Below are 22,640 nucleotides of genomic sequence, written 5' to 3' on the forward strand. Positions count from 1 at the left end.
CACACTGGACATTATATAATCCATTTACAGCGTGGATTACATGCTTTTACAAGGATTTTAACTAGGGCTTATTTTCGGGGCTGGGCTTATATTGCAGCCATCCTAGAAAACAGGGATTGGTCTTATTTTCAGGGAAACACAGTAGCACACCACTGAACGGTGCACTCTGGTATTTATTGCCCCTTTAAGATCCTCCCACTGTAGTGCACTTTCGATGCAGTTCAGCAGGGGAAGGCACGATTAAGTTCCTGCACCTATTCTCTGAAAAAAAAAAGCCCTGGATAAATTGATATATTTATATAGTCTTACAGATACACCTGGCCCTTTAAAGGCAACCATAATGCTGATGCGGCCCAAGATGAAATTTAGTTTGACACTCTTGCACTAAGGTATTGTATTCTGACAGTGGGAGAAACTTCCCTGCCGTCAGAATACACTGATCAGCGCTGCCAGCTATAGCCTGTGGCCCGGCAGGCTGGTTGGATAGATGTCAATTGGTAGATTATATGTATTTTTGTGTATTTTGTTGTGAAAAATAATTCTTTAGTGTATTGCAGAGGCGCACTGATTTTTTTCTTATTATTTTTTCGCTCTACATTGACTGCCAGTGTTAGAGAGCACCACACTGTCCACATTTACAGACATCCGCAATCTAACACTAACCTATTTATCCCTGGAAAGAAGAAATCGGTATACTTACCTTTTTTGAAGCTAATCCAACCCAATCCCACGCTGAGCTGTCAGTGGCGGCTTCGCTGTTTAGGCGGGTACAGAGGACACAGCTGACAACGGAAACCCCATAGTAACTCTTTGGGTGATGTCACATCCCGTTCATTTCACAGCTGTTGTCGGCTGTGTCTTCTGCAGAGCTTCCGCTGCTGGAGACCTGACCAGATTGGTTTAAAAAAAGGTAAGTATACTGATTTCTTCCTTACAGGACTAGATAGGTTAGTGTTAGATCCTGAATGTCTGTAGATGCAGGGATTTTAGTGTTAGGGTGGACTTACACTTTAAGGGTCCCTACACTGGCCAGCAATATAACAAGGCCTTTCTTCACTCACCACCAATGTAAGGGGGCACTGCATTGACCGACAATGTAGGGGGCACTTCTCTGACCACCAATGTAAGGGGACTGACTACCAATATAAAGGGGCACTGCTCCACTGACTGCTAGTGTAAGGCAACACTACACTTTCACAATCTTTTTTTCCCAATTATTAATTTTTTTTTATTAAGAATAATATTGTTGTATGGAGCAGGAGGATGTTGTAAAGGATGTTGGAAATGCTCTGGGTGTCAATTAATCAAAATCTGCTACATTCTTTATTATTTTATTGAAAACTTTCAACAGCTCATACTGATCATTCTAATGTGTGATGAGCAGTAGATAAAAAAAATATTTAGCACGGGTTCCCTGAAGCCTGAAAATTATTACAAGGGTTCCTTTAGGGTAATAAGGTTGAAAAAGACTGTATTAAGCTAAAGTTTACAATTGACCAGTAGAAGAAATGTACTAAAATTTTAAATTAAAGCGTTTGTTAACCCAACACTTCATATTCCTGATATGTGCCTGCTGTACCATGTACTTGTATGAGAAAATATCCTGTTCTCTTTGTATTGCTTCCTTTGTGTGAAATCCCTGGTGTTCCTACCAGTCCCTCTGCTTTCCTATTAAAACTGACCACACTAAGCAGTAGAACACATCATGGTCAGTTCTCCAGTGTGCTCTCCTCCAATGATCAGACTTGTCCTGACACGCCCCTGCTGCACAGTCATTCAGTGGGAAGTTTAGTGTGCTGCTTTCCCTGACAGCTCCTATGCAGCTGAGAACAGAAGGAATGTGATCAATTATAAAAAGGGAAAAAAGGTATTTATAATGTATTTTTATATATATATATATATATATATATATATATATATATATATATATATATTTTGCCTTTCATTTCTATTTTGAACTTAATGGGTTGTTTTACAAGGTGATCATTTACAATCAAGTTACATCATTTTCATAGGTCACACAAATACAAATAAACTATTTTAATTAAAACAATTAACAATGCCATTGAGAATAAAAAATAAAATGCAATAAAAAAACAAAAAAATGAAGTAACAATTAAACTTACTGTACAAAATATATAATAAAACATGTAAAAAGGGATATCAAAATTCAAAATGAAAGTCTAGCTGCAAAAGACAAACCACAGTAGCTGTCAGGACAAAAAAATAGAAGGAATATTTGCCTAGTTCATATAGGTAACAGCATTACTATTCATATTCTTCAGATCTTTATAAATGATAATTGGTACATTTTCACATTGCCTTGATCAGCCTGAAAGATGTTCTAATTTTTACCATATTTGATTAAAAGAGAAGTATGGGATTAGAAAAAAAAAAAAAAAAAATCGTACTTACCTAGATGACTGCAGCACTGGTTCCTGCTGCAGCTGTCCCTTGCCACCTCTTAGACCGAGAACTGAGCGATCAAACACCCCTGATCGCTCAGCTCCCAGGCTTCAGCCTGCAGAGCGTGGTGACTGTCAATCACCGGCTCTCTGCTTTGCCCCTCCAAAGAAGCTTTGGCTATTTTTCTCCTTTAAAAGCATTTTGATGAGAAGCTTCCTTTTCTGGATCCAAAGTTGAGAAACTTTTTCTCTGCCAAAAATGATCCGCTTAAACATGCTAATTTCTAAATTGATGTTTTTATATACTCATAAAATTATTTTATACCTGTTTTCAGCCAGTTGTACTTTAGCTCCAGGATGTTAGATGGAATTCAGACAAATTATAGCAACATGTCTAGTATAAACAATCGGTCACATCTATAATTAATCTCCACCGAGATAAATGTGTTGTTGTTCTGTAGCTATGATACAACATTTTTTTTATGAAGTCAAATGTGTAGACAATATGTTAAACTTAAACATGCTATTTCAGTACCTGAGTTCACTAGGAGAATGGTAGTGTGTGTTCAATTCTGTATACATTGCATACCCCACCAGTATACAAGGCTTTATAATCGTTCATTTATGAGTGATCAGACCCAGTAAAGATCCTTTTGTTCCTCATTATATGCATCCATGGTCAAATCTCCAAACCACTCATTCAAGATTTAGTTAAATGTTTGTATCCTGGCGATATGCGTTGCATTATATTTTGTCACATTCTACCACAATTGTATATTTCATGTGAAAAAACATGTACATGTCTAGTTTAGATTTAAAGTGGAATTAATCCCTCCTATTGTTTTCAGCCAAGGAAGCTGCCATCTTGGCCTCTGTCACGTACCTGATCTGAGGCCGAGATGCAGAGTGGGCTCCCCTTGCAGCTTTGTGCGGTACACCCCTGAGGTTGGAACAGGAGGTGTAGCGCCCAAAGAAGCACTGGTTGCCAACAGGGTCAGTGGAGTAGACAGGTGGTCACCTGAAGGATGGGGGCAGAAGTCTTCTGGGAGTCTTCAGATGGACTAGACAACTAGAGCAACCAGGCAACAGGTGAAGAAACGAGCTGAGGGTCAAGCACAGTAAATCAGTCCAAGGGCTCAGGCAGGTAGCAACAACAGGAACTTAGCCAAGGTTACAACAGGAGGGCAGGAAGAAGGCAGAAGCAAAGTCCATAAAGCAAGCCAAGGTCATATGCTGGAGGGCAGGCAGATAGATAGCAAGTACGTGGGCCAAGCCAGGGTCAAATACTGAAGAGCCAAAACTGAAGCTGGGTAGGTAGGACAAGCCAAGGGTCAAGCCGGGAGAGGAGAGCAGACAGGTCAGGAACAAGCCGGGTCACAACTGGAAATCCAAGGCAGGTAGCGCATGCTCAGTACACAGGGAAGGCCAACGACAATTCAGCAACTTGATGGGCTGAGCAGAGGCCTTATATAGGCCAGCAAATGGACGTAACTATAGGGGAAATGCACTATCACGTATGCGCGTTCGCGCACGCACGCCGCGGCGAACCGGCGTACTCCCATTCGCCGATCTTCTGCCAGTGCGCATGCTCACGGGAATGCGCCTGATGCGCCCATCGCAAGTACTGGCGGAGCTGCTTGTCACACCACGACCATTTCTCTGACAGCCTCTGTTTACTCTTCAACTGCCTTGATGCTTCACATGTGATCAGTTATGACACCTGCCATTGGATGGTTTGACAGTTTGGTTGACAGCACAAGAAAATGTGATAGCTAGCATTTTGCGGCATGCCGGGAAAGTAACAGATTTTTTAAATGGTTTTATCTATGGGTTTACTTCCGCTTGAAGAATGGTCATAGACATATCTGGCGAGACATAGGACCAGTATGGTGCCGTGGGTTCTAACACATGATGTGCAGTTCACCTGACAAAAAGAGACAATGCACAAACACCAGTACGAGTACACAATGCCCATCCTTTAGGATTTTTAAAGTACCGCTACATGCTCCTGTATGTCTCACAAAGTAAACAAAATAACTTCCTTTTCATTCCTTGACTGAGACAAATCCTCCTCATTTGTGTCTCACACACTCTTCCTCTCAGATACTGCAGCTCACAGTGGGAGGTTTAAGTAGCAGACTCAGTGCTGCCAATCCAGAAAGCATTGGGCAGGACAAGGTGTAGCCAAGTGCTGATTGACAAGCTACAGACTTCTGACTCAGCAGTGACAACAAGCAGGAACATCCTCCATGAGTGTGCAGCATGACTGCCACACTATCACAGGAAGCTGCATTAGCTGGATTTCACTGGCAGGATCAACTGGTATTTGTGGGATTTTGCGAGGAGGGGGGGGGGGGGACTAGCAGAAAACTGTGCAGACGCTCAAATACTGCAGCACATATTTGAATGAGGGGGCATAGTTTTACTTTAAAGTTACTTTTACCAAATACACAATTAACCACTTAAGCCCCGGAAGATTTTACCCCCTTTCTGACCAGGGCCTATTTTGCGATTCGGCAATGCGTGACTTTAACGAACAATTGCGTGGTCCTGCGATGCTGTGCCTAAACGAATTTGACGTCCTTTTTTTCCCACAAACAGAGCTTTCTTTTGGTGGTATTTGATCACCTGTGCGATTTTTTGATCATGCGCTATAAGCAAAAAAATTGCGTCAATTTTGCAAAAATAACAATATTTTTCACATTTTTTTAATATTAAATTCCCCCCCAAAAAATGTAAAAATCAAAATTCTTTAACACTTTCGGCCAATTTGTTTTATGCTACCTATGTTTGGTAAAAAAAAATTGCAAAAAGCGTATTTTGATTGGTTTGCGCCAAAGTTATCGCGTTTACTAACAAAGGGAAAGATTTTTGTAATTTTTGTTGTTTTTTTTTTAACGCATAATGGCGGCGATCTGCGATTTTTTTGCGGTACTGCGACATTGCGGCGGACAGATCGGACCCTTGACTGACATTTTTGACACTTTTGGGGTTACCAGTGACATTACTACAGTAATCAGTGCTATACATATGCACTGTTACTGTAAAATTACACTGGCAGTGAAGGGGTTAACTTTTTTTAGATGGAGGGGCTATGTGTGTCCCTAGGGGCGTGATTCTAACTGTGATTGGCTGTGCTTGAGATGTATGAACAGTGATCAACGGTTCTACATAGTAGAACCGTATGATCACCATTCATATACCGGGGAGAATGACAGGTGGCTTGTTTATATTAGCCTCCTGCCTTTCTCCCTCTCCACCGACGATCGCGAGTGACCGGCGGACGATCGGGTCCTCCGGTCACACGCGCGGGGGGGTCCGTGACCACTCGGGAGTGGGAGCGCGCCTCCGCGGGGGGGGGGCGCGCTCGCTCCCTAGACCGTCACAGGCTAGCGACGTAGTGCTACGTCGCTCTGCCTGTGAGGGGCTGACCGCCGCAAGTGGCTAAAGTGGTTGCAAACCTCTGACATGAAATATGAACAAAGCATATCCCTCTATAGTGTGTACTTCTCTCAGTTGAGAACACTAAGTGAAATTTATGTCTGCTGCTTTGTTCCTCTGGAATTAGGATGTTTTCCTGACACCAAGAGAAAAATGGTGAAAGGGAAGGGACCTCCAGCAGATTGACAGCCTCAGCTCTGTTCTTGTGTGCTGTGTGAAGGGGGGTGTATCCCTTCCCTCCAATCAGCTCTCACAGCTCTCTTCACTGAGCTCTGCAGAGTGTAATTTTAGCTCTCCTCCCCCTTTTTTCTGAACTCTCAGACAAGCTTTCAAATTCAGTTCTTAGAATGGATGTAGCGAAGAGAACACTGCAGATAAACAGGTACAACTTACATAGGAGGATTTGTTTAATCTCTGTGTATCTCCTTAGGCCAGTTACTTCACTGGGTATGTAAGGGTTGACAACCACTTTAAATGATTCTTATTTAAAATGGAACTAGACCAAAAAACAAAGACGTAATAAATTGCAGCATCAGTCCAATGCAGGTCAGCAATATCTCATTGACTTTCATTGAGCAGTACACATGAACTTTTAGAGGCTAAGTTTGACATATTTTGCACTGTGCTGTATTGCTTTGGGCACAGCATGCCTTATTGAGGTACATTGAACTGCGGGTAAAGCAGATCAAATGCAGCCTTTTCTTGTCAAGCGCTACATTTTCCATTTCCATGAACCCTTACTTTGTTACTGATATTCCTGGATCTTAGCAGTCCTGTTGTGCTGTCATTCCATGGTTCCAACAGATTGCCTCAGTGGTCAGTAAGGAGATTCTCATTAGACATTGGGGTAACAGCTGGAGCTTAGCAATGTCCCAGTTAGCTGGTTCCATCACTGATCACATGTGTATCACCATGGCAACTGCAGATCAAACTGAGGCTAAGATGGCAGCTTCCATGGCTGTAAAGTATTGGAGGGTTTAGTTCCGCTTTAAATATTACTTCCTGGTGTCAGTGCTCCCGCTACAGTATAGGTGCCTCTATTTGTGTACAAATAAATAAATAGTAGTTTTGTAGCATAGTATCACAAAGAATGAAGACTGCACTTCAAAGGAAGGTCTGTTCTGTATGGTTAAAATTGTTTATTTTAGATTTTTATATTTTGACCAAAATAAATTAGTGGTAAACCGCACATGTGGGAAATTCTAGGGGGAGGCGGGGGGAATCGTGCACACAAACCATGGGCTGTATCATTATTTTAGTGGCTTCTTACAGTGACCCCATCATTTACAAGTTACAAATAGAGGAATCTGAGTCCTCCAGCTAATTATCTTCCTCAGCATCTAGGAAAACATTCCTTCTACAACAATGAAGCGTCTGTAGCAGTGTTCAGTGGAAAAATAAATGAGAAATGCCTTCTGTAATTTAATGAAAGGTCAGTTACAATTATGACGTTCCTCTCTACTAAAAATAATGGAAAATACATTACCCCACAACTCTTGGCATCCTGGCCTTTCTTGCTTATTAAATACAATTGTTACTGTCCTTGTATATGTGAAAATAAATTCATAGTCATAATCTCGCTTCCTATATGCTGACAAACTTAAATGCCGGCTAAATGATGAAATACGCACTTGGAAAACATATGTAGGTGTCAACCATTTTACTTTGCCAAATAATTGTAATTTTGCTCAGCCAATCTTGAAATACACATACCGTATCTCGCCACAATACAGAATACAGTATATGTCGTCAGTGGGTAACACCACTATTCATTTCAAGCTTCCTGCATCCCTTCTCCAACTTATTTGATAATGAAGCTATGCTCTCCCTCTCCTAATCCAAGTATATGGTTGGTGAAATCTAAAAAGGAAGAAAAAAATACTCATAAAAACCAGACTGAGCTCAACCTCAATATGCAAAAGGGTAATGTATCCCTAATATATATATATATATATATATATATATATATATATATACATGTTATGCTGGCCATACACACACAGAATTTCAGCCGAAAATGGTAGTTTTAGGAAAGATCGTTCGAAAATCGGGCCGTTAGTGAACACAAGTTTACCAACGATTTCAATCGTGTGCCCGGCTAATGTCGATGGATCCATAGCGAAAACTTTTATCGTTTCTACAAAAGTTGTTACATGTATGGTTACATAGTTACATAGTTAGTGAGGTTAAAAAAAAAGACATAAGTCCATCCAGTTCAACCTATGATGTGTGTGTGTGTTTGCTTTTAACCGTACATTGTATACCCCTGTATGTTGTGGTCTTTAAGATGTCCATCCAATAGTTTTTTGAAACTATCAATGCTCCCCGCTGATACGACTGCTTGTGGAAGAGAATTCCACATCCTTACCGCTCTTACAGTGAAGAACCCCTTACGCACTTTAAGGTTAAACCGCCTTTCCTCAAGTTTTAGTGAGTGGCCACGTGTCTTATTGTATCTCCTTTCTCTGAATAGTTTGTTCCTTATGCTACGGTCGCCAGTACAGTATTTGTACATTGATATCATATCCCCCCTCAATCGTCTCTTCTTCAGAGAGAATAGGTTCAGTGCTGGTAAAAATTGAAACGAAAATAATATTCTGACTCGTATTGCGCATGTTATCGAACGATCATTATGATTATGAAAACGATTCTGTAAAAGAGTTTATTCTGTAAGTTAGTGGCCAATTCACTTTCGACCGACGAATAATCCTTCAGTCTGCAAACGGCCGAAATTCTGTGCGTGTATGGCCAGCATAAGAGACCCAGCACGATAGCCTGACAAACACAAAAGTAGTGACCGCACTCCGATGTAGATCGAAGCATTGAAGTTTTATTCACCACTACAAATACCATACAAGACTTGACACATCATGGACAGGTACATAGGTTGACGCGTTTCACGACACTACGTTCGCTTACTCATAACCATATAAAGATTCCAAGTGGAGAGACCGCTGATAAAGAGGCGCAGCAGCTGAAAAACATTAATATGATTGCAAGACTTCATACCAATCATTAACACGCCTCCCAACCGCAGTCACAATCCACCTGGCATATTAAAACCAAAAAAATACTCATAAAAACCAGACTGAGCTCAACCTCAATATGCAAAAGTGTAATGTATCCCTAAATATATATATATATATGTAAGAGACCTAGCAAGATAGCCTGACAAACACAAAAGTAGTGACCGCACTCCGATGTAGATCGAAGCATTGAAGTTTTATTCACCACTACAAATACCATACAAGACTTGACACATCATGGACAGGTACATAGGTTGACGCGTTTCACGACACTACGTGCGCTTACTCATAACCATATAAAGATTCCAAGTGGAGAGACCGCTGATAAAGAGGCGCAGCAGCTGAAAAACATTAATATGATTGCAAGACTTCATACCAATCATTAACGCGCCTCCCAACCGCAGCGACAATCCACCTGGCATATTAAAACCAAAGTGTCACATCTGCTTATGTTTGCCAAGAGACAATAAACATATAAAAAATCATAAAGGTGAACATATAAACCGTGAATATGACAATATATATATGTGTGAGTATATAAATATATCCCAGACAAACAAACTATATTTTCTATTACATGTGAGATATAAATAAAAAATGAAAAAGAAAACAAAAGGCCGATAAGTTCCAAAAGGAATTGAAAAAAGGAGACAAAACAACCTCCCACAATATGTGGAGAACCGGATATACTGTATATATATATATATATATATATATATATATATATATATATATATATATATATATATATACTGTGTATATATATATATATATATACCGCTTTCCATAACACCTAGACAGTGTAGAATAGTGAATATATATTAATAATGAAAAGTGAGGAGTAAAAAATAGATGAATAAATATTTAAAATATAAATATAAATGTGAAAAAGTGTATTAACTAAAAAGTGGAAGTGGACAAGAACGGGAGAGAGCCGCAATATAGACTCGTAACAGATTATCCAGAAAAGGTATTCTCTGTTCCCTCTAGACAAATAAGACTATATTTAGACCCCTAGCTTTTACCTTGAATATGATAATAGTTGTCCAAATATTAGCATATATATTTTGAAGATAATCTGTGAAAATACAAAAAGATATACATATTAAACATATATATATAAATGTATATGGAGCTAAGAAATCCCCCAATATTGAACATATAAGGGAAATGTCGGACCATAAAAGAGAAAACCAATAAACAATAAATGAATAAACAATCAATGTTACAGTAAATATTGGAAAACTCTATAGGAAAAATGTAATCCAAAGGAGACACACGTGTGTAAGCACATATGTCATTTCATATTTTGTGAGTACACACGACCACATATAAATCCACAAGGACAATCATTTCACACAAAGGGGCATCGCCGCAGATTCTAAAAATCAAGCAAGAGACCCCCACTTGATTTCAGAATAAATGGGGACGATGATGCCAACAAGACCGTATGTAGCCGTATATATATATCCTCACACACATATGTCTCCAAAGGTGCCAAAATAGCCTCTCAGAAACAAAAGAGGCAAAAGAAGACCCATATAAAATCACAGAAGAATAATACCAGGTAAATCATTCATAGAAATGTGTAACGTCCCACTCAAAATTTATCCCCTACGGCAACCTGGTTTGGAGTTTAAAAATCCAAAATACTTCCCTCTTCATCCCCCCTCTCACTGGTACATTGACCCTTTCTATTCTAGATGTAGCACCCTCCTAGTTAGGTGCTAGGTAACCTATAGGGGAGACCTTGTCTGCTTATCAGCAGGGTCCAATTATTCAGTCAGGCTGTCATGTGTTCTCAGGTGTGACTGTTGAGTTGGGGAGTTTCCCCACTGAATCCAATGAGGGCTCTCATTGGACAGTGGAGGAAACCTGACCAATAGCACACCAGGACTTGTATCCAACCCAGAGGGCAGATTCTGCCACAATGCATCCTGGGAGGGGGTATAAGTCTAAGGGGAGCACATGACAGGATGTCTTTGGCGGGAAGCAGAGTCCCAGGAGGGAGGTGACGGCTGTCTCTCCTCCTGTCAGCATGGAACGGATGCCCTAGGCGGCTGGTCTAGTGGACAGAGGGTTGAGCTGAGCTGCAGAGAGGGATCCAGTGTGCTGAGGACCAAGCGGAGCTGTGGGGGTCGGAGTTTCCAGGAAAGCAGTGTCGTGAGTACTGTGAACTGCCCCGGGGTCTGCCTAGGATAGGGGACCACTCTAGAAGGTCAGAGGGATCCAGGAGCCAGCTAGCCTGTGCAGAAGTTATAGAAAGGGGGTGCCAGTGTTTAGACCCTGAAGAGAAAGGGGGTGCCAATGTTTGGGCCCTGAAGAGTTAAGAGTTGCAGCAGTGATTACAAATAGCTACCTCAGCCGGGAAGGCTAAAGGAAGCAGTACAAAGGACTTCTGAGCCACAAGGAAGTTTCAGAAGTCAGTTCAAGTTCACAGACAGCAAGACAGCGTTAAGAAGCGCCAACCGGTGTTGACCGGCATTTAGCCGGTGTCAAGTCAGCGTCAAGAGGCATTTTTCTCAGTTGTCCCATTACATTCTGCTATTTAACATCCCCCCCCCCAAAAAAAAAATAAAAATCAAAATTGTTCATCCTTTTAGGCCAATTTGTATTCTGCTACATATTTTTGGTAAAAAAAGAATGCAATAAGCGTATTTTGATTGGTTTGCGCAAAAGGTATCACGTCAACAAACTAGGGGAAAGATTTATGTAATTTTTATTTATTTATTTTACTAGTAATGGCGACGATCTGCATTTTTTAGCGGGACTGCGACATTGCGGCGGACAGATCGGACCCCTAACTGACATTTTTTACACTTTTAGGGGGACCAGTGACATTACTACAGCAATCAGTGCTAAAAATATAATAATAACACTTGCAGGGAAGGGGTTAACCTGGGGGTAATTGTGGGGTTAATTGTGAGCCTAGGGGAGTGTTTTCTAACTGTGGGGGGAGGGACTTGTGAAATGATCATAGAGACCTGTGATCCTATATAGAAGGATCACAGGCGCTCTGTAATCATTTCAGAAGGAAGAACGGTCAGCTGTGGTTACAGCGATTGTGGGTGCCCGGCGGCAATCGCGGCCGCCGTTCCTGTGAATTGGCATCCCCGCTGCATAGTGAGGGTGGGAGCGCCCCGCCAACGTCGCACGCTCGCCCCCCAGCACCACTTTTGCGACTGATGTACCTCTACATTGTTTCGCGCAGCCAAGCCAGTCTGCCGCAGTAAAACTGAGGCAGGCGGTCGGCAAGTGGTTAAACACAGATACATTGAGGGAAAAGTATTTGATCCCCTGCTGATTTTGTAGGTTTGGCCCACTGACAAAGAAATGTGATATCAGTCTATAATTTTTATGGTATATTTATTTTAACAGAGAGAGACAGAATAATAACAAATAAATCCAGAAAAACGCATTTCAAAAAAGTTATAAATTGATTTGCATTTCAATGAGTGAAAAAAAGGGTTTGACCCATTTGCAAAACATGACCATACTTGGTGGCAAAACCCTTGTTGGCACAGTTGTTAGACGTTTCTTGTAGTTGGCCACCAGGTTTGCCCACATCTCAGGAGGGATTTTGTCCAACTCCTCATTGCAGATCCTCTCCAAATCATTAAGATTTCAAAGCTGATGTTTGGTAACTCGAACCTTCAACGCCTTCCACATATTTTCTATGAGATTAAGGTCTAGAGACTGGCTAGGCCACTCCAGAACCTTAATGTGCTTTTTCTTGAGCCAATTCTTTGTTGCCTTGGCCGTGTGTTTCGGGTCATTGTCATGCTGGAATACCCATCCACGACCCATTTTCAATGCCCTGGCTGAGGGAAGGAGGTTCTCACCCAAGATTTGATGGCTCCGTCTATCATCTCTTCGATGCAGTATTGTGCTTTTATGTTTTTAGTCCCCAAGTGCAAAACTTTACACTTCTCCACATTAAACCTCATTTGCCATGTCGTTGCCCACTCTGTTATTTTGTTCAGGTCATTCTGTAGGATATCTGCTTCATGCTGTGCAGTTATTGCCCTGGCCAATTTTGTGTCATCTGCAAAAACTGATTTAGAACTACTGATCCCGTCCTCAATGCTGTTTATGAATAAATTGAACAGGGTTGGTCCCAGGACTGAGCCTTGGGGGACCCCACTTACCACCAAAGACCAGTCTGAGTATGCGCTATTTATTACCACCCTTTGGACACGCCCTTTTAGCCAGTTCTGTATCCAAGAGCAAACCTTGCGGTCGATGCCTGCAGACCTTATTTTATAAATGAAGCGCTTGTGGGGAACTGTATCAAACGCCTTAGCGAAATGTGCTGGAGTTGCTTTTTATAGAGGACCAGTGGTATTGCTGCACCAACACTATACACCTGCTTTATAAATGGGTCCATGAATGCAATAAACTTTTTATGTTAGACTTTGTGCAGGGAAGAGGGTATTTTCATGCTTATTCACTATTGTCTAAATGATGGCTCTTTTTTTTTTTGTTGCAGCCTCAGGACTGTCATCCTCCCCATCCACTCCCACACAAGTGACCAAGCAGCCCAACTTCCCCCTGGAATCCTACAAACATGAGCCAGAAAGGCTAGAGGCCAGACTTCGCTCATTCTCATCACCACCGGACACGGGACAGAGGTTTTCAGTACCGCACCTACCTGCGACTGTGACTAAGTCCTCCCTTGTGTCCTTAACCCACAGTGCTACCTCAAAGACAGTAAGTATACAGCTCTTTGGCATTTTTCCATTTTACGTGTCATCAACCCTTTGTGTCTTTGACCACAATACAATTATAATCCCTGTATGAGAAATGACTCCAGAAAAGTAAAAATAAACCACAAAAAGTAAAGTAATATAAATCATACAGACACTGTATATTCTCAACCTTTTTTCAGTCGAGGCACCCTTTAAAATTATAGACAATCTCAAGGCATTCTTTCAAATTATGGACAGTTAGGCACCCTTTAAAGGTATGGACAGTCTTGAGGCACCCCATTCTAAAATGTAAAAACGATTCTAATAGTATTACATAATGCAGCAGCATCGACACAGGTAGGACACCCAACATTAGAGGTGATTTATTCTTCCAAAGCAAATACACTTTTGCACACTGGTACTGACTAGTATTCCAATGTTTCTCTTCTCCCTCAGTTTCTTTCCATCAGTCAGCTAATGTCACCCCAGTGCTTGATCCACCTTCTGGCTTGTATACTTTTTTTGATCAATTTTTAAGCATTTTGCCAAGGCACCCCTGAAGAACCCTCAGGGCACCCTGGTTGAAAAAGGTTGAATTATATTGTGTGAGTTTAAAGCTGGCATTAAGCAAACATTTTTGGGCATAGAGCACCAGTATATTAGTGTACCTTTAATGATGTGAATCCTGCTGCTAATTACAATATTACACTGGTGTTGTATTTGTCCCAATTTTTTTTTACTAAACTTCAGCTTTAAAGTGATTCTGTCATCCAAAAAAGTACTTTAGGTAACACCAAAACCTAAAATAATGTGCCATGCAGTTTCTGCACATACCTGCCCTTTCACTTGTCTTGTGTGTGGCCCAGCATCCTGTAGACAAGGCTAAACTTTAATATGAAAGGTATGGCACTGAGCTGGAGCATTCCCACTTCTGTCCCACTGCCCTATGTGATGGCCTTGTATTTGTAGATGAGACATTCCATCGGATAAGGAAAGGCGGGGCTATGTCCAAGCTCCGAAATCACAGCCAAGTAAATGCCTTTATTTATTGCATTTGGACTAATATAAAAGGAATTGGATGCCTGCTTTTAGCATTTAACATCAGGCCTGGGTCACGCTTTTGCGTTTTTCAGTGTGTTTTAAGTTTTGCAATACAATCCATTTAAAATGGTTTCCTATGGGTCATGTTCACATCTCTGCATTTTCTATGGGTGTGTTTTTGGAAAGGCTCAAGGACTATTTTTTTCTGCAGCAGATTGCGTTTTTGGAGATTAATGGAAATGCAGCAGAAACACACAATAAACGCACTGCTTGCATTTTTATGCATTTTTTCTTGCATGATAACAGACACCTCCCAAAAACGCAAAACGCATCAAAAACATGAAAAGCCCCACAAAACTCACCAGGAAAATGCAACCTGCATAGGTGTGAACCTCAATGGGCCTATGACCATTTTTTTCATATATTAGACCCAAAACTCAGGCCCATCGGATGGCTCTGCTGTTGATGTTTGTGAATTGTATAGTTGGTTATTATAGGACTGGTGAAGAATCAAGTATTTAAATGCAAAACCTATTCCAAAACACTAGATGGTGCTGTGTGCAACTCTCACTTCCTCATTCGCAGGAACACTATTACATCTGACATTATTAAAGAGAAAAACTGTAAAGGACATTCCATCATAGGGAGAAAAAAAGGAAAACCTAGGTTGTCCGGAGTGCCAAAGACAACAATATCTAAAATATCTGTTTACTCTTTATAATAGTGCTACATTGCAACATTATGTAATTGTTTGCTATGTGCTTTTTATGCTGAAACGCATAAAGAATATATCCAGCCTAAATTAAAGCTGGACTTTAGAAGATACACAAAAACATCCTTAGTGAATCTCAAGCGCCCCCAAAACAGGCAGTGCAAGGGTTAACATGCTCATTAAAACTGAACACCAGGAATTACACAATAAAACATCCTCGCGGTGACAGTTTTCCCCACAGTGCAAGGGTTAAATTAAAGCTGAACTCTGACCAAAAACCATATTACGGCTTTAGCTATATTAGCTTCACCTCTAATGAAGTGTGGTCCACCCTTGAAAAGTTTATGCACCCTCTGATAATGATGTAAGGGCTAAATTTCCATCACTGTAACTGTACCTGTAGCAGCAGCGTGGAAATAACAGCAAGCCACTTACTCTGAATCTCCTTTACTAAAAAAACAACTTATGTTCTTTTCAAAGAATACAAGCTGTTCTGCGATTGGACAAGGGGCGCACGAATGTCACAATCTCCCCTTTTCCAACCACAGAAAGTTTGGCATCTTTGCCCTGGACGCTGGGTGAACTTTTCTCAGTACTGCTTCCTATCTATCAGTACAGGCTGAACACCACACAGGGATGTCTATATTTCTGTATCACAAAAGATACATTTCTCCCTTTGTAAATATTCCCTAAACATAATTCCCTAAACACAAGCATTGAGCACCAATATCCACCTCAGAACTCACAATACAGTATAGAGGCTGCCAGCCTCAGACCTGGTTTGCTTGACTGGAGATTGAGGACCAGCTGGCAGCAGGTGAGCGAGAAGAATAGTGGGAGAAAGGTGGGCATTTTGCATGGGCAAAGCACAGGTTTACTTTAACCACTTCAGCTCCGGAAGGTTTTACCCCATTAATGACTAGGCCATTTTTTTTGCGATATGGCACTGCGTTGTTTTTACTGATGCTGTACCCAAAAAAAGAGCTTTATTTTGGTGGTATTTGATCACCTCTGCGGTTATTTTTTGCGCTGTAAACAACAATTTTGAAAAAAAAAAAAAAATTTTTTTCTTACTTCCTGCTATAAAACATTCCCATTAAAATATATATATTTTTTCTTTTAAAAATCAAATTTTTTTCATCAGTTTAGGCCACTATGTATTCTGCTACATATTTTTGATAAAAAAAAATTCCTAATAAGTGTTTATTGATTGGTTTGAGCAAAAGTTATAGCTTCTACAAACTATGGGATACGTTTATGGACTTTTTCTTTTTATTTAATTGTTTTCACTAGTAATTACAGCAGAAAAATCTGACACTAAACCCCCGTACACACGTACCGAATGTCGGCCGAACGATCGGCCATCTTTTGTCCGGTGCTGTCCTGTCGGCTGAAAAGTGCTAAAGACTGCACACGAATTTTGTCGGCCAACAACAGCCGACTGCAGAAGTGATGTCATGTGATGGTTAACTTTGCGTGTCTTTTTTTTTCTCAGAGCATGCCCAGTCTTGCTAATCTGCTGTTTGTCGGCCGAATTCTGTACTGACTGGTGAACAATCGGCCGTTCTGGTGACGGCCAACAAAAATTTTATAGCCTGCACACCAGATTCTGTTCGGCCGAAAAGTCGCAGTCGGTTGTCGGTATCATCATACTAACAAGCCAACAATCGGCCGTTCGGACGGCGGCCGAATATTCACGGCCGACAATCGCTACGTGTGTACGGGGCTTTAGTGCCGGTTCACACTAGGTCGCTCCGACTTAGGGGGCGACCTGTGAAGTCGCGTGCAGCGCGACTTCGGCGCGACTTGCACGGACTTCATAAAATTAATGTCTATGCAAGTCGCCTCAAGGTCACCCCGAAGTAGTACAGGACCCTTTTTCTAAGTCGGAGCGACTTGTGTCGCTCCTATTATAATGGCTCCTGTACCGCACAATGGGAGCGTGACGGACAGCGACTTGTCAGGCTGACAAGTCGCGGTCCAAGTCAAACTTGTGTGAATGCGGTCTAAGGGGTTTATTTACTAAAACTGGAGAGTGCAAAATCTGGTGCAGCTCTGAATAGAGACCAATCAGCTTCCAGGTTTTACTGTTGAAGCGTAATTGAACAATCTGAAGTTAGAAGCTGATTGGCTGACATGCAGAGCTGCACCAGATTTTGCACTCTCCAATCTTTGTAAATAAACCCCTAAGTGACATTTTTTGGGAACCAATGACACCAATACAGTGATCAGTGCTAAAAAAAAATTTACTGTTACTGTATAAATGACACTGGCAGGGAAGGGGTTAACACTAGGGGTGATCAAGGGGTTAGGTGTGCTACTAGGGAGTGCTTTCTAACTGTGGGGGGAGTGGATGTACTAGAGGAAAAGATCTCTATTTTCCTCCCTGACAGAACAGCGGTCTGCCTTGTTTACATAGGCAGACCGCGGTTCTGTCATTCCGCCGAACGATCGGCAGGTCCACTCGGCCATCGTGGCCACCAGGCCTGCTGATCGGCTCCTGCTTTGTCCAATCACAGCAGGAGCAGCGTGTACGTGATTTTGCGCAGCTGGGCCGCCCTGCCGCAGTATATATGTGGTTAAAGGGGAGATTCATTTATATATCACACATGATTCCAACACCGGCATTTTGTAATTTGATGTTATTGCAGATTACATCTTCATTTCCATCTGCATGCAGACATTTTTTATGGAACTGCCCAAATTTTCTCTTCTTGCAAACCTGGCAACATCTTTCTGTGTACAGAACTTCTGAGAATTCCTTTCCCCCTGCTAAGATGAGTACCGTATATACTCGAGTATAAGCCGACCCGAGTATAAGCCGAGGCCCCTACTTTTACCACAAAAAGATGGAAAAAATCATTGACTCGAGTATAAGCCTAGGGTGAGAATGCAGGGCGGCGGGCATGGTACAGGAGAATGCAGGGTACTGGCATGGTGCAGGAGAATGCAGGGTACTGGCATGGTGCAGGAGAATGCAGGGTACTGGCATGGTGCAGGAGAATGCAGGGTACTGGCATGGTACAGGAGGATCCGGGGTTGTGGGCATACTATAGGAGATGCAGTGCTGTGGGCATGGTACAGGTGGAGCGCCGCCGCCGCTCGTATACTTTCAGCTATTCCCGGCCTCTCCCGAGCGGCGGCAGTGCGTGCGCGGTGACATGTATGTGACGGGCGGTGCCATTTTTAAAGCTTAAGCCCGTCGGAGCGGCCAGGGACTTTTTTTTTTTTCCTTGACTCGAGTATAAGCCGAAAAAAATGTGCTGAAAAACTCGGCTTATACTCGAGTATATACGGTAGTTCACTGCCTTTTCAGAAGTGTGCACAAAGCTTGCAGTGGGGGCAGTGGGGGCTCTTGGCAGGAGGGAGGGGAAAGGAGTGCTGCCTTGGGACCTGAGAAGAGGAGGATAGGGGGCTGCTCTGTGCAAAACCACTGCACACAGCAGGTAAGTATATTGTTATTTTAAAAAAATGTTTTTGAAAATCTTTCTTTAAAATAATTTTAAATTCAAGGAACTGCTTATAAATCAGGTTGAGACGCAGTATAAAGTCGGTGGCAAAAGCATGCTGTAGAGAGGACCTTTGCTCCCTGTGTGGAAGCGGTAGTCTCTCTGCGGTGGTCCAACATACCACCTACTGGAGCTTTCCAATCAGCAGCGAGCATGAGCTTTTATTTATGAGCTCTAGCTGTGACCAAGTGTGAGGGTGAGATGGGTCCTATTGGACTGCTGTAGAGAGATTGCCACAAACTGCAACAGTTCTCTCTGTGCCACAGAATTTGTTCTGCCACTGATTATTAAACCAAACAAAAAAGTAACAGTTTGCAGGGTTTAATATTTTCAGCACCTTTGGAAGCCATGTTATTATATTGTAAAGGTAGTGGTGACATCATCATATACTGTACAGAGCTGTGGGAGTGACTCTGCAGGCCCCACCCACTACAAGCTGCCTGGGGAAAATTACAGGAGGGGGCGGATACAAGACCAGTCGTCCTTCACAAGCACAGAGAGCAGCAGAGACCGGTCTTTATTACAGAAGCTCCTGCACAGAGGCAAAGTTTACACTGGATTACTGCACAGATCTGATAGAAATACACAAAGCACACAGAGATTCTAGTTAGAATATGAATACCGTAAACTACCCTCCATTGCGGGGGTTACGTTCTGGACCCAGCCGCGAAAAGTTAAAATACGCGAAATAGAAAAACCCTATTAAAATGCATTGTAGGCATGTTTATTTTACTGTCACTGTACGTGTAAAAGCATTTTAAGGTCTTTAAACACACTTTTAAAACAATAGAAACTCGTTTAAACACATAAAAGATACTGAGAGACAGAGCAAGAGCTATGGAAAACACAAAAATATTTCATTTTTAATGATTTATATAGTAAAATAACATTACAAAAAAAAAAAACCCAATATACCGGGACCGCAAAAACTGAACCGCGATGGAGTGGGGGTTTACTGTATCTCTTATATTTAGACAATATTTTCCTGGAGTTTGGCTTTAAACAGTTTAGTTTTTTTGAAGATACATTTTGCTTTAAACTTTTTATAATACTACTTTTCCTTTATACTGGTTTTTCAAGGGCTCATTTAGCAATTCTTGCTGCCAGAGATTATAACCCCATGCACATAGTTTGCATTAAAAGATTTGTACCCTGTACGAATTAATGGCGGCACTCCGGTACACTAATCATCCAGCCTGTATGCGGCCATAGCACGGAGTGTTGCTGCATCTGAACCCCGCAGTCTGGGCGCGTGTCTGAAGGAGCCCTAAAATAAACAATGCAATACCATAGAGGCTGTATGTAGTGTAGTATTACAGGTCTGATAAGTAAAGATGAACTCCAGGTATGGTTTTTATTTTATGGTTCTATTTGGGCCAGCTTGGCACAGTGTAACTGTGTATATCTCCTACCCAAGGAAGCTGACAGTCCCTGTAGGGGATTGTGGGTCAATTTTCCAGATCCTGTGCTGAGCGGCTTCCTGTCTGCACACTAACCACATGGGGTCGCTCGCACAGCCCCCTTGCCATTCAATAGGACACCTTGTATTTTATTCAATGAATACAGGAAGTTCTGTGATCGAACAAAGTGAAGAGATGGGGCAGTGATGTCATGATATTTAGCGCATCCATTCATAGGACTACTTGTAATCTATTCAGTGAATACAATTCATCCTCTGATTGGATGAGATAAATATCATGACATCACTACTCTGCCTCTTCACTTAGTCCAATCAGAAAACATCCTGTATTCATTGAATAAAGTACAAGGTGTCCTATGAATGTCAGGGATGCTGAGCGAGTGACCCCATGTGGTCAGTGTGCAGACAGAAATACATTCAGCACAGGATCTGGAAGACTGCTGCAATCAATGTAGTAGCCCCAACTGCAATGCCAAGCTGGACCAGTGGGGTCGATTTTTCTAAAACTGGAGAGTGCAAAATCAGATGCAGTTGTGCATGGTAGCCAATCAGCTTCTAACATCAGCTTGTTCAATTAAATGGGTTCTAAAGCCTAATGGGCCATACACACTATAAGATTTTCTGAAGACTTTTTCCTTTAGACTTACCAAAACCATATAATATGAGGTCAAACCTAAACACTTTCAATTTGTATGCAATCTGGCAGGCCCTTGCACTACATAGAAAAGATAAATCTGAAGGAAATCTAACCACAAAAGTTGGATAGTGTGTATCCAGCTTAAGGCCCCTTTCGCACACGGAGTCCATCAGGCGGACTCCGTTTTTCTCAGTGGGGGATCGATCCACAGATCCCCCACTGAGCAGACTGATGACAGCTGTGTCTCCGCGCTGTGTGCGGAGACACAGCTGTCAGGTCCCCATTCTTCTCTATGGGGGAATTGGATGGGAACGGACCGTTTGTCCATTCTCATCCGATCCGATCTGCCAGACGGATGGAAAATAGGGTTTCCATCCAGCCGGTTTTGATGGATCGGTTGTCAGTGGACATGTCTCCGCTGACATCCGATGCCCCATAGAGATGCATGGGGCGTCCGTTCAGATCCGCCAAAAAAACTGACAGGCGGATCTCAACGGACTCCGTGTGTGAAAGGGCCTTTATGTTTTCTTTACCTTATTGCATTTCTTGTACTAAGGTATGAAATGTTTAGGTATCAGCATTCCCCCCCCCCTTTTTACTTACCTGAGCCCTCATTTGATCCAGTGCTGTGCACGTCTGCAGCTCTTCTCTCCCCTCACTTCCATGTCTCACTGGCTGTGCTGGGACATCAGAAACCATTGGCTCCCATTGCTGTCAATCAAAGCCAGTGACGAGGGATCAGGGGGAAGGGCTGAGTCCCGCTGTCTGTGTCAATGCAGCAGTGGGGCTCGGTAGAGGGCACGCACGAGTGCCCATGGGAAGCAGCTTCCAATGGGGGCACTGGACAAAGAGGAGGGACCAGGAGCGTTGGCAGGGTACCTGAGAAGAGGAGCTTTGTAGATGCTCTGTGCATTTTTATTGCATAGAGCAGGTAAGTATATTGGAGACGTTTATTTTATTTTTCGTTTGTTTTTGTCTTATACCTTTACCTGGAAGCTGATTGGATTTTATGCAGAGCTGCACCAGATTTTGCACTCTCTAGTTTTAGTAAATGAACCCCAATAGAACTATACATAAACAGAGAATTTCTGGAGTTCAGCTTTGAATCATTTTATAGAGGTCTATACATCCGACCAAAGAGAGGGACAGATTGGGGGGACAGTGAAAGGACAGATGGGGGGACAGTGGAGAGACAAAAGGGGAGACAGTGGAAGGACAGATGAGGACAGTGGAGAAACAGATTGGGGATGGGGAGACAGTGAAAGGACCGATGGGGGTTCAGTGGAAGGACAGATGGGGGGGACAGTGGAAGGACAGATGGGGGGACAGTGGAAGGACAGATGGGGGACAGTGGAAGGACAGATGGGGGGACAGTGGAAGGACAGATGGGGGGACAGTGGAAGGACAGATGAGGACAGTGGAGAAACAGATTGGGGATGGGGAGACAGTGAAAGGACCGATGGGGGTTCAGTGGAGGGACAGATGGGGGACAGTGAAAGGACAGATGGGGGTTCATTGGAAGGACAGATGGGGGGACAGTGGAGGGACAGATGGGGGGACAGTGGAAGGACAGATGGGGGGGACAGTGCAAGGACAGATGGGGGGGGGGGGACAGTGCAAGGACCGATGGGGTTTCAGTGGAAGTACAGATGGGAGGACAGTGGAGAGACAGATGGGGAGACAGTGGAAGGACAGAAGGGGAGACAGTGGAAGGACAGAAGGGTGGACAGTTGAAGGACAGATGGGGGGGGACAGTGGAAG

The 22,640-nt window shown here is 42.5% G+C and overlaps 1 protein-coding gene across 3 annotated transcripts in view; it reads left to right on the top strand.

Moving 5' to 3' along the window:
• Nucleotides 1–22,640, top strand: part of PRKAG2 (protein kinase AMP-activated non-catalytic subunit gamma 2) — a 552,351-nt gene that overhangs the window by 361,862 nt on the left and 167,849 nt on the right. For all 3 annotated transcript variants that reach the window (XM_082257523.1, XM_082257525.1, XM_082257524.1), the window contains one exon: nucleotides 13,362–13,582. In XM_082257523.1, coding sequence (XP_082113649.1) covers nucleotides 13,362–13,582 — 221 coding nt within the window. The remainder of the gene's footprint in view (nucleotides 1–13,361; nucleotides 13,583–22,640) is intronic.

The sequence above is a fragment of the Pelophylax lessonae genome, assembly GCF_965119305.1.
Source record: "Pelophylax lessonae genome assembly, chromosome: 5".
Classification (NCBI taxonomy): Eukaryota; Metazoa; Chordata; class Amphibia; order Anura; family Ranidae; genus Pelophylax; species Pelophylax lessonae.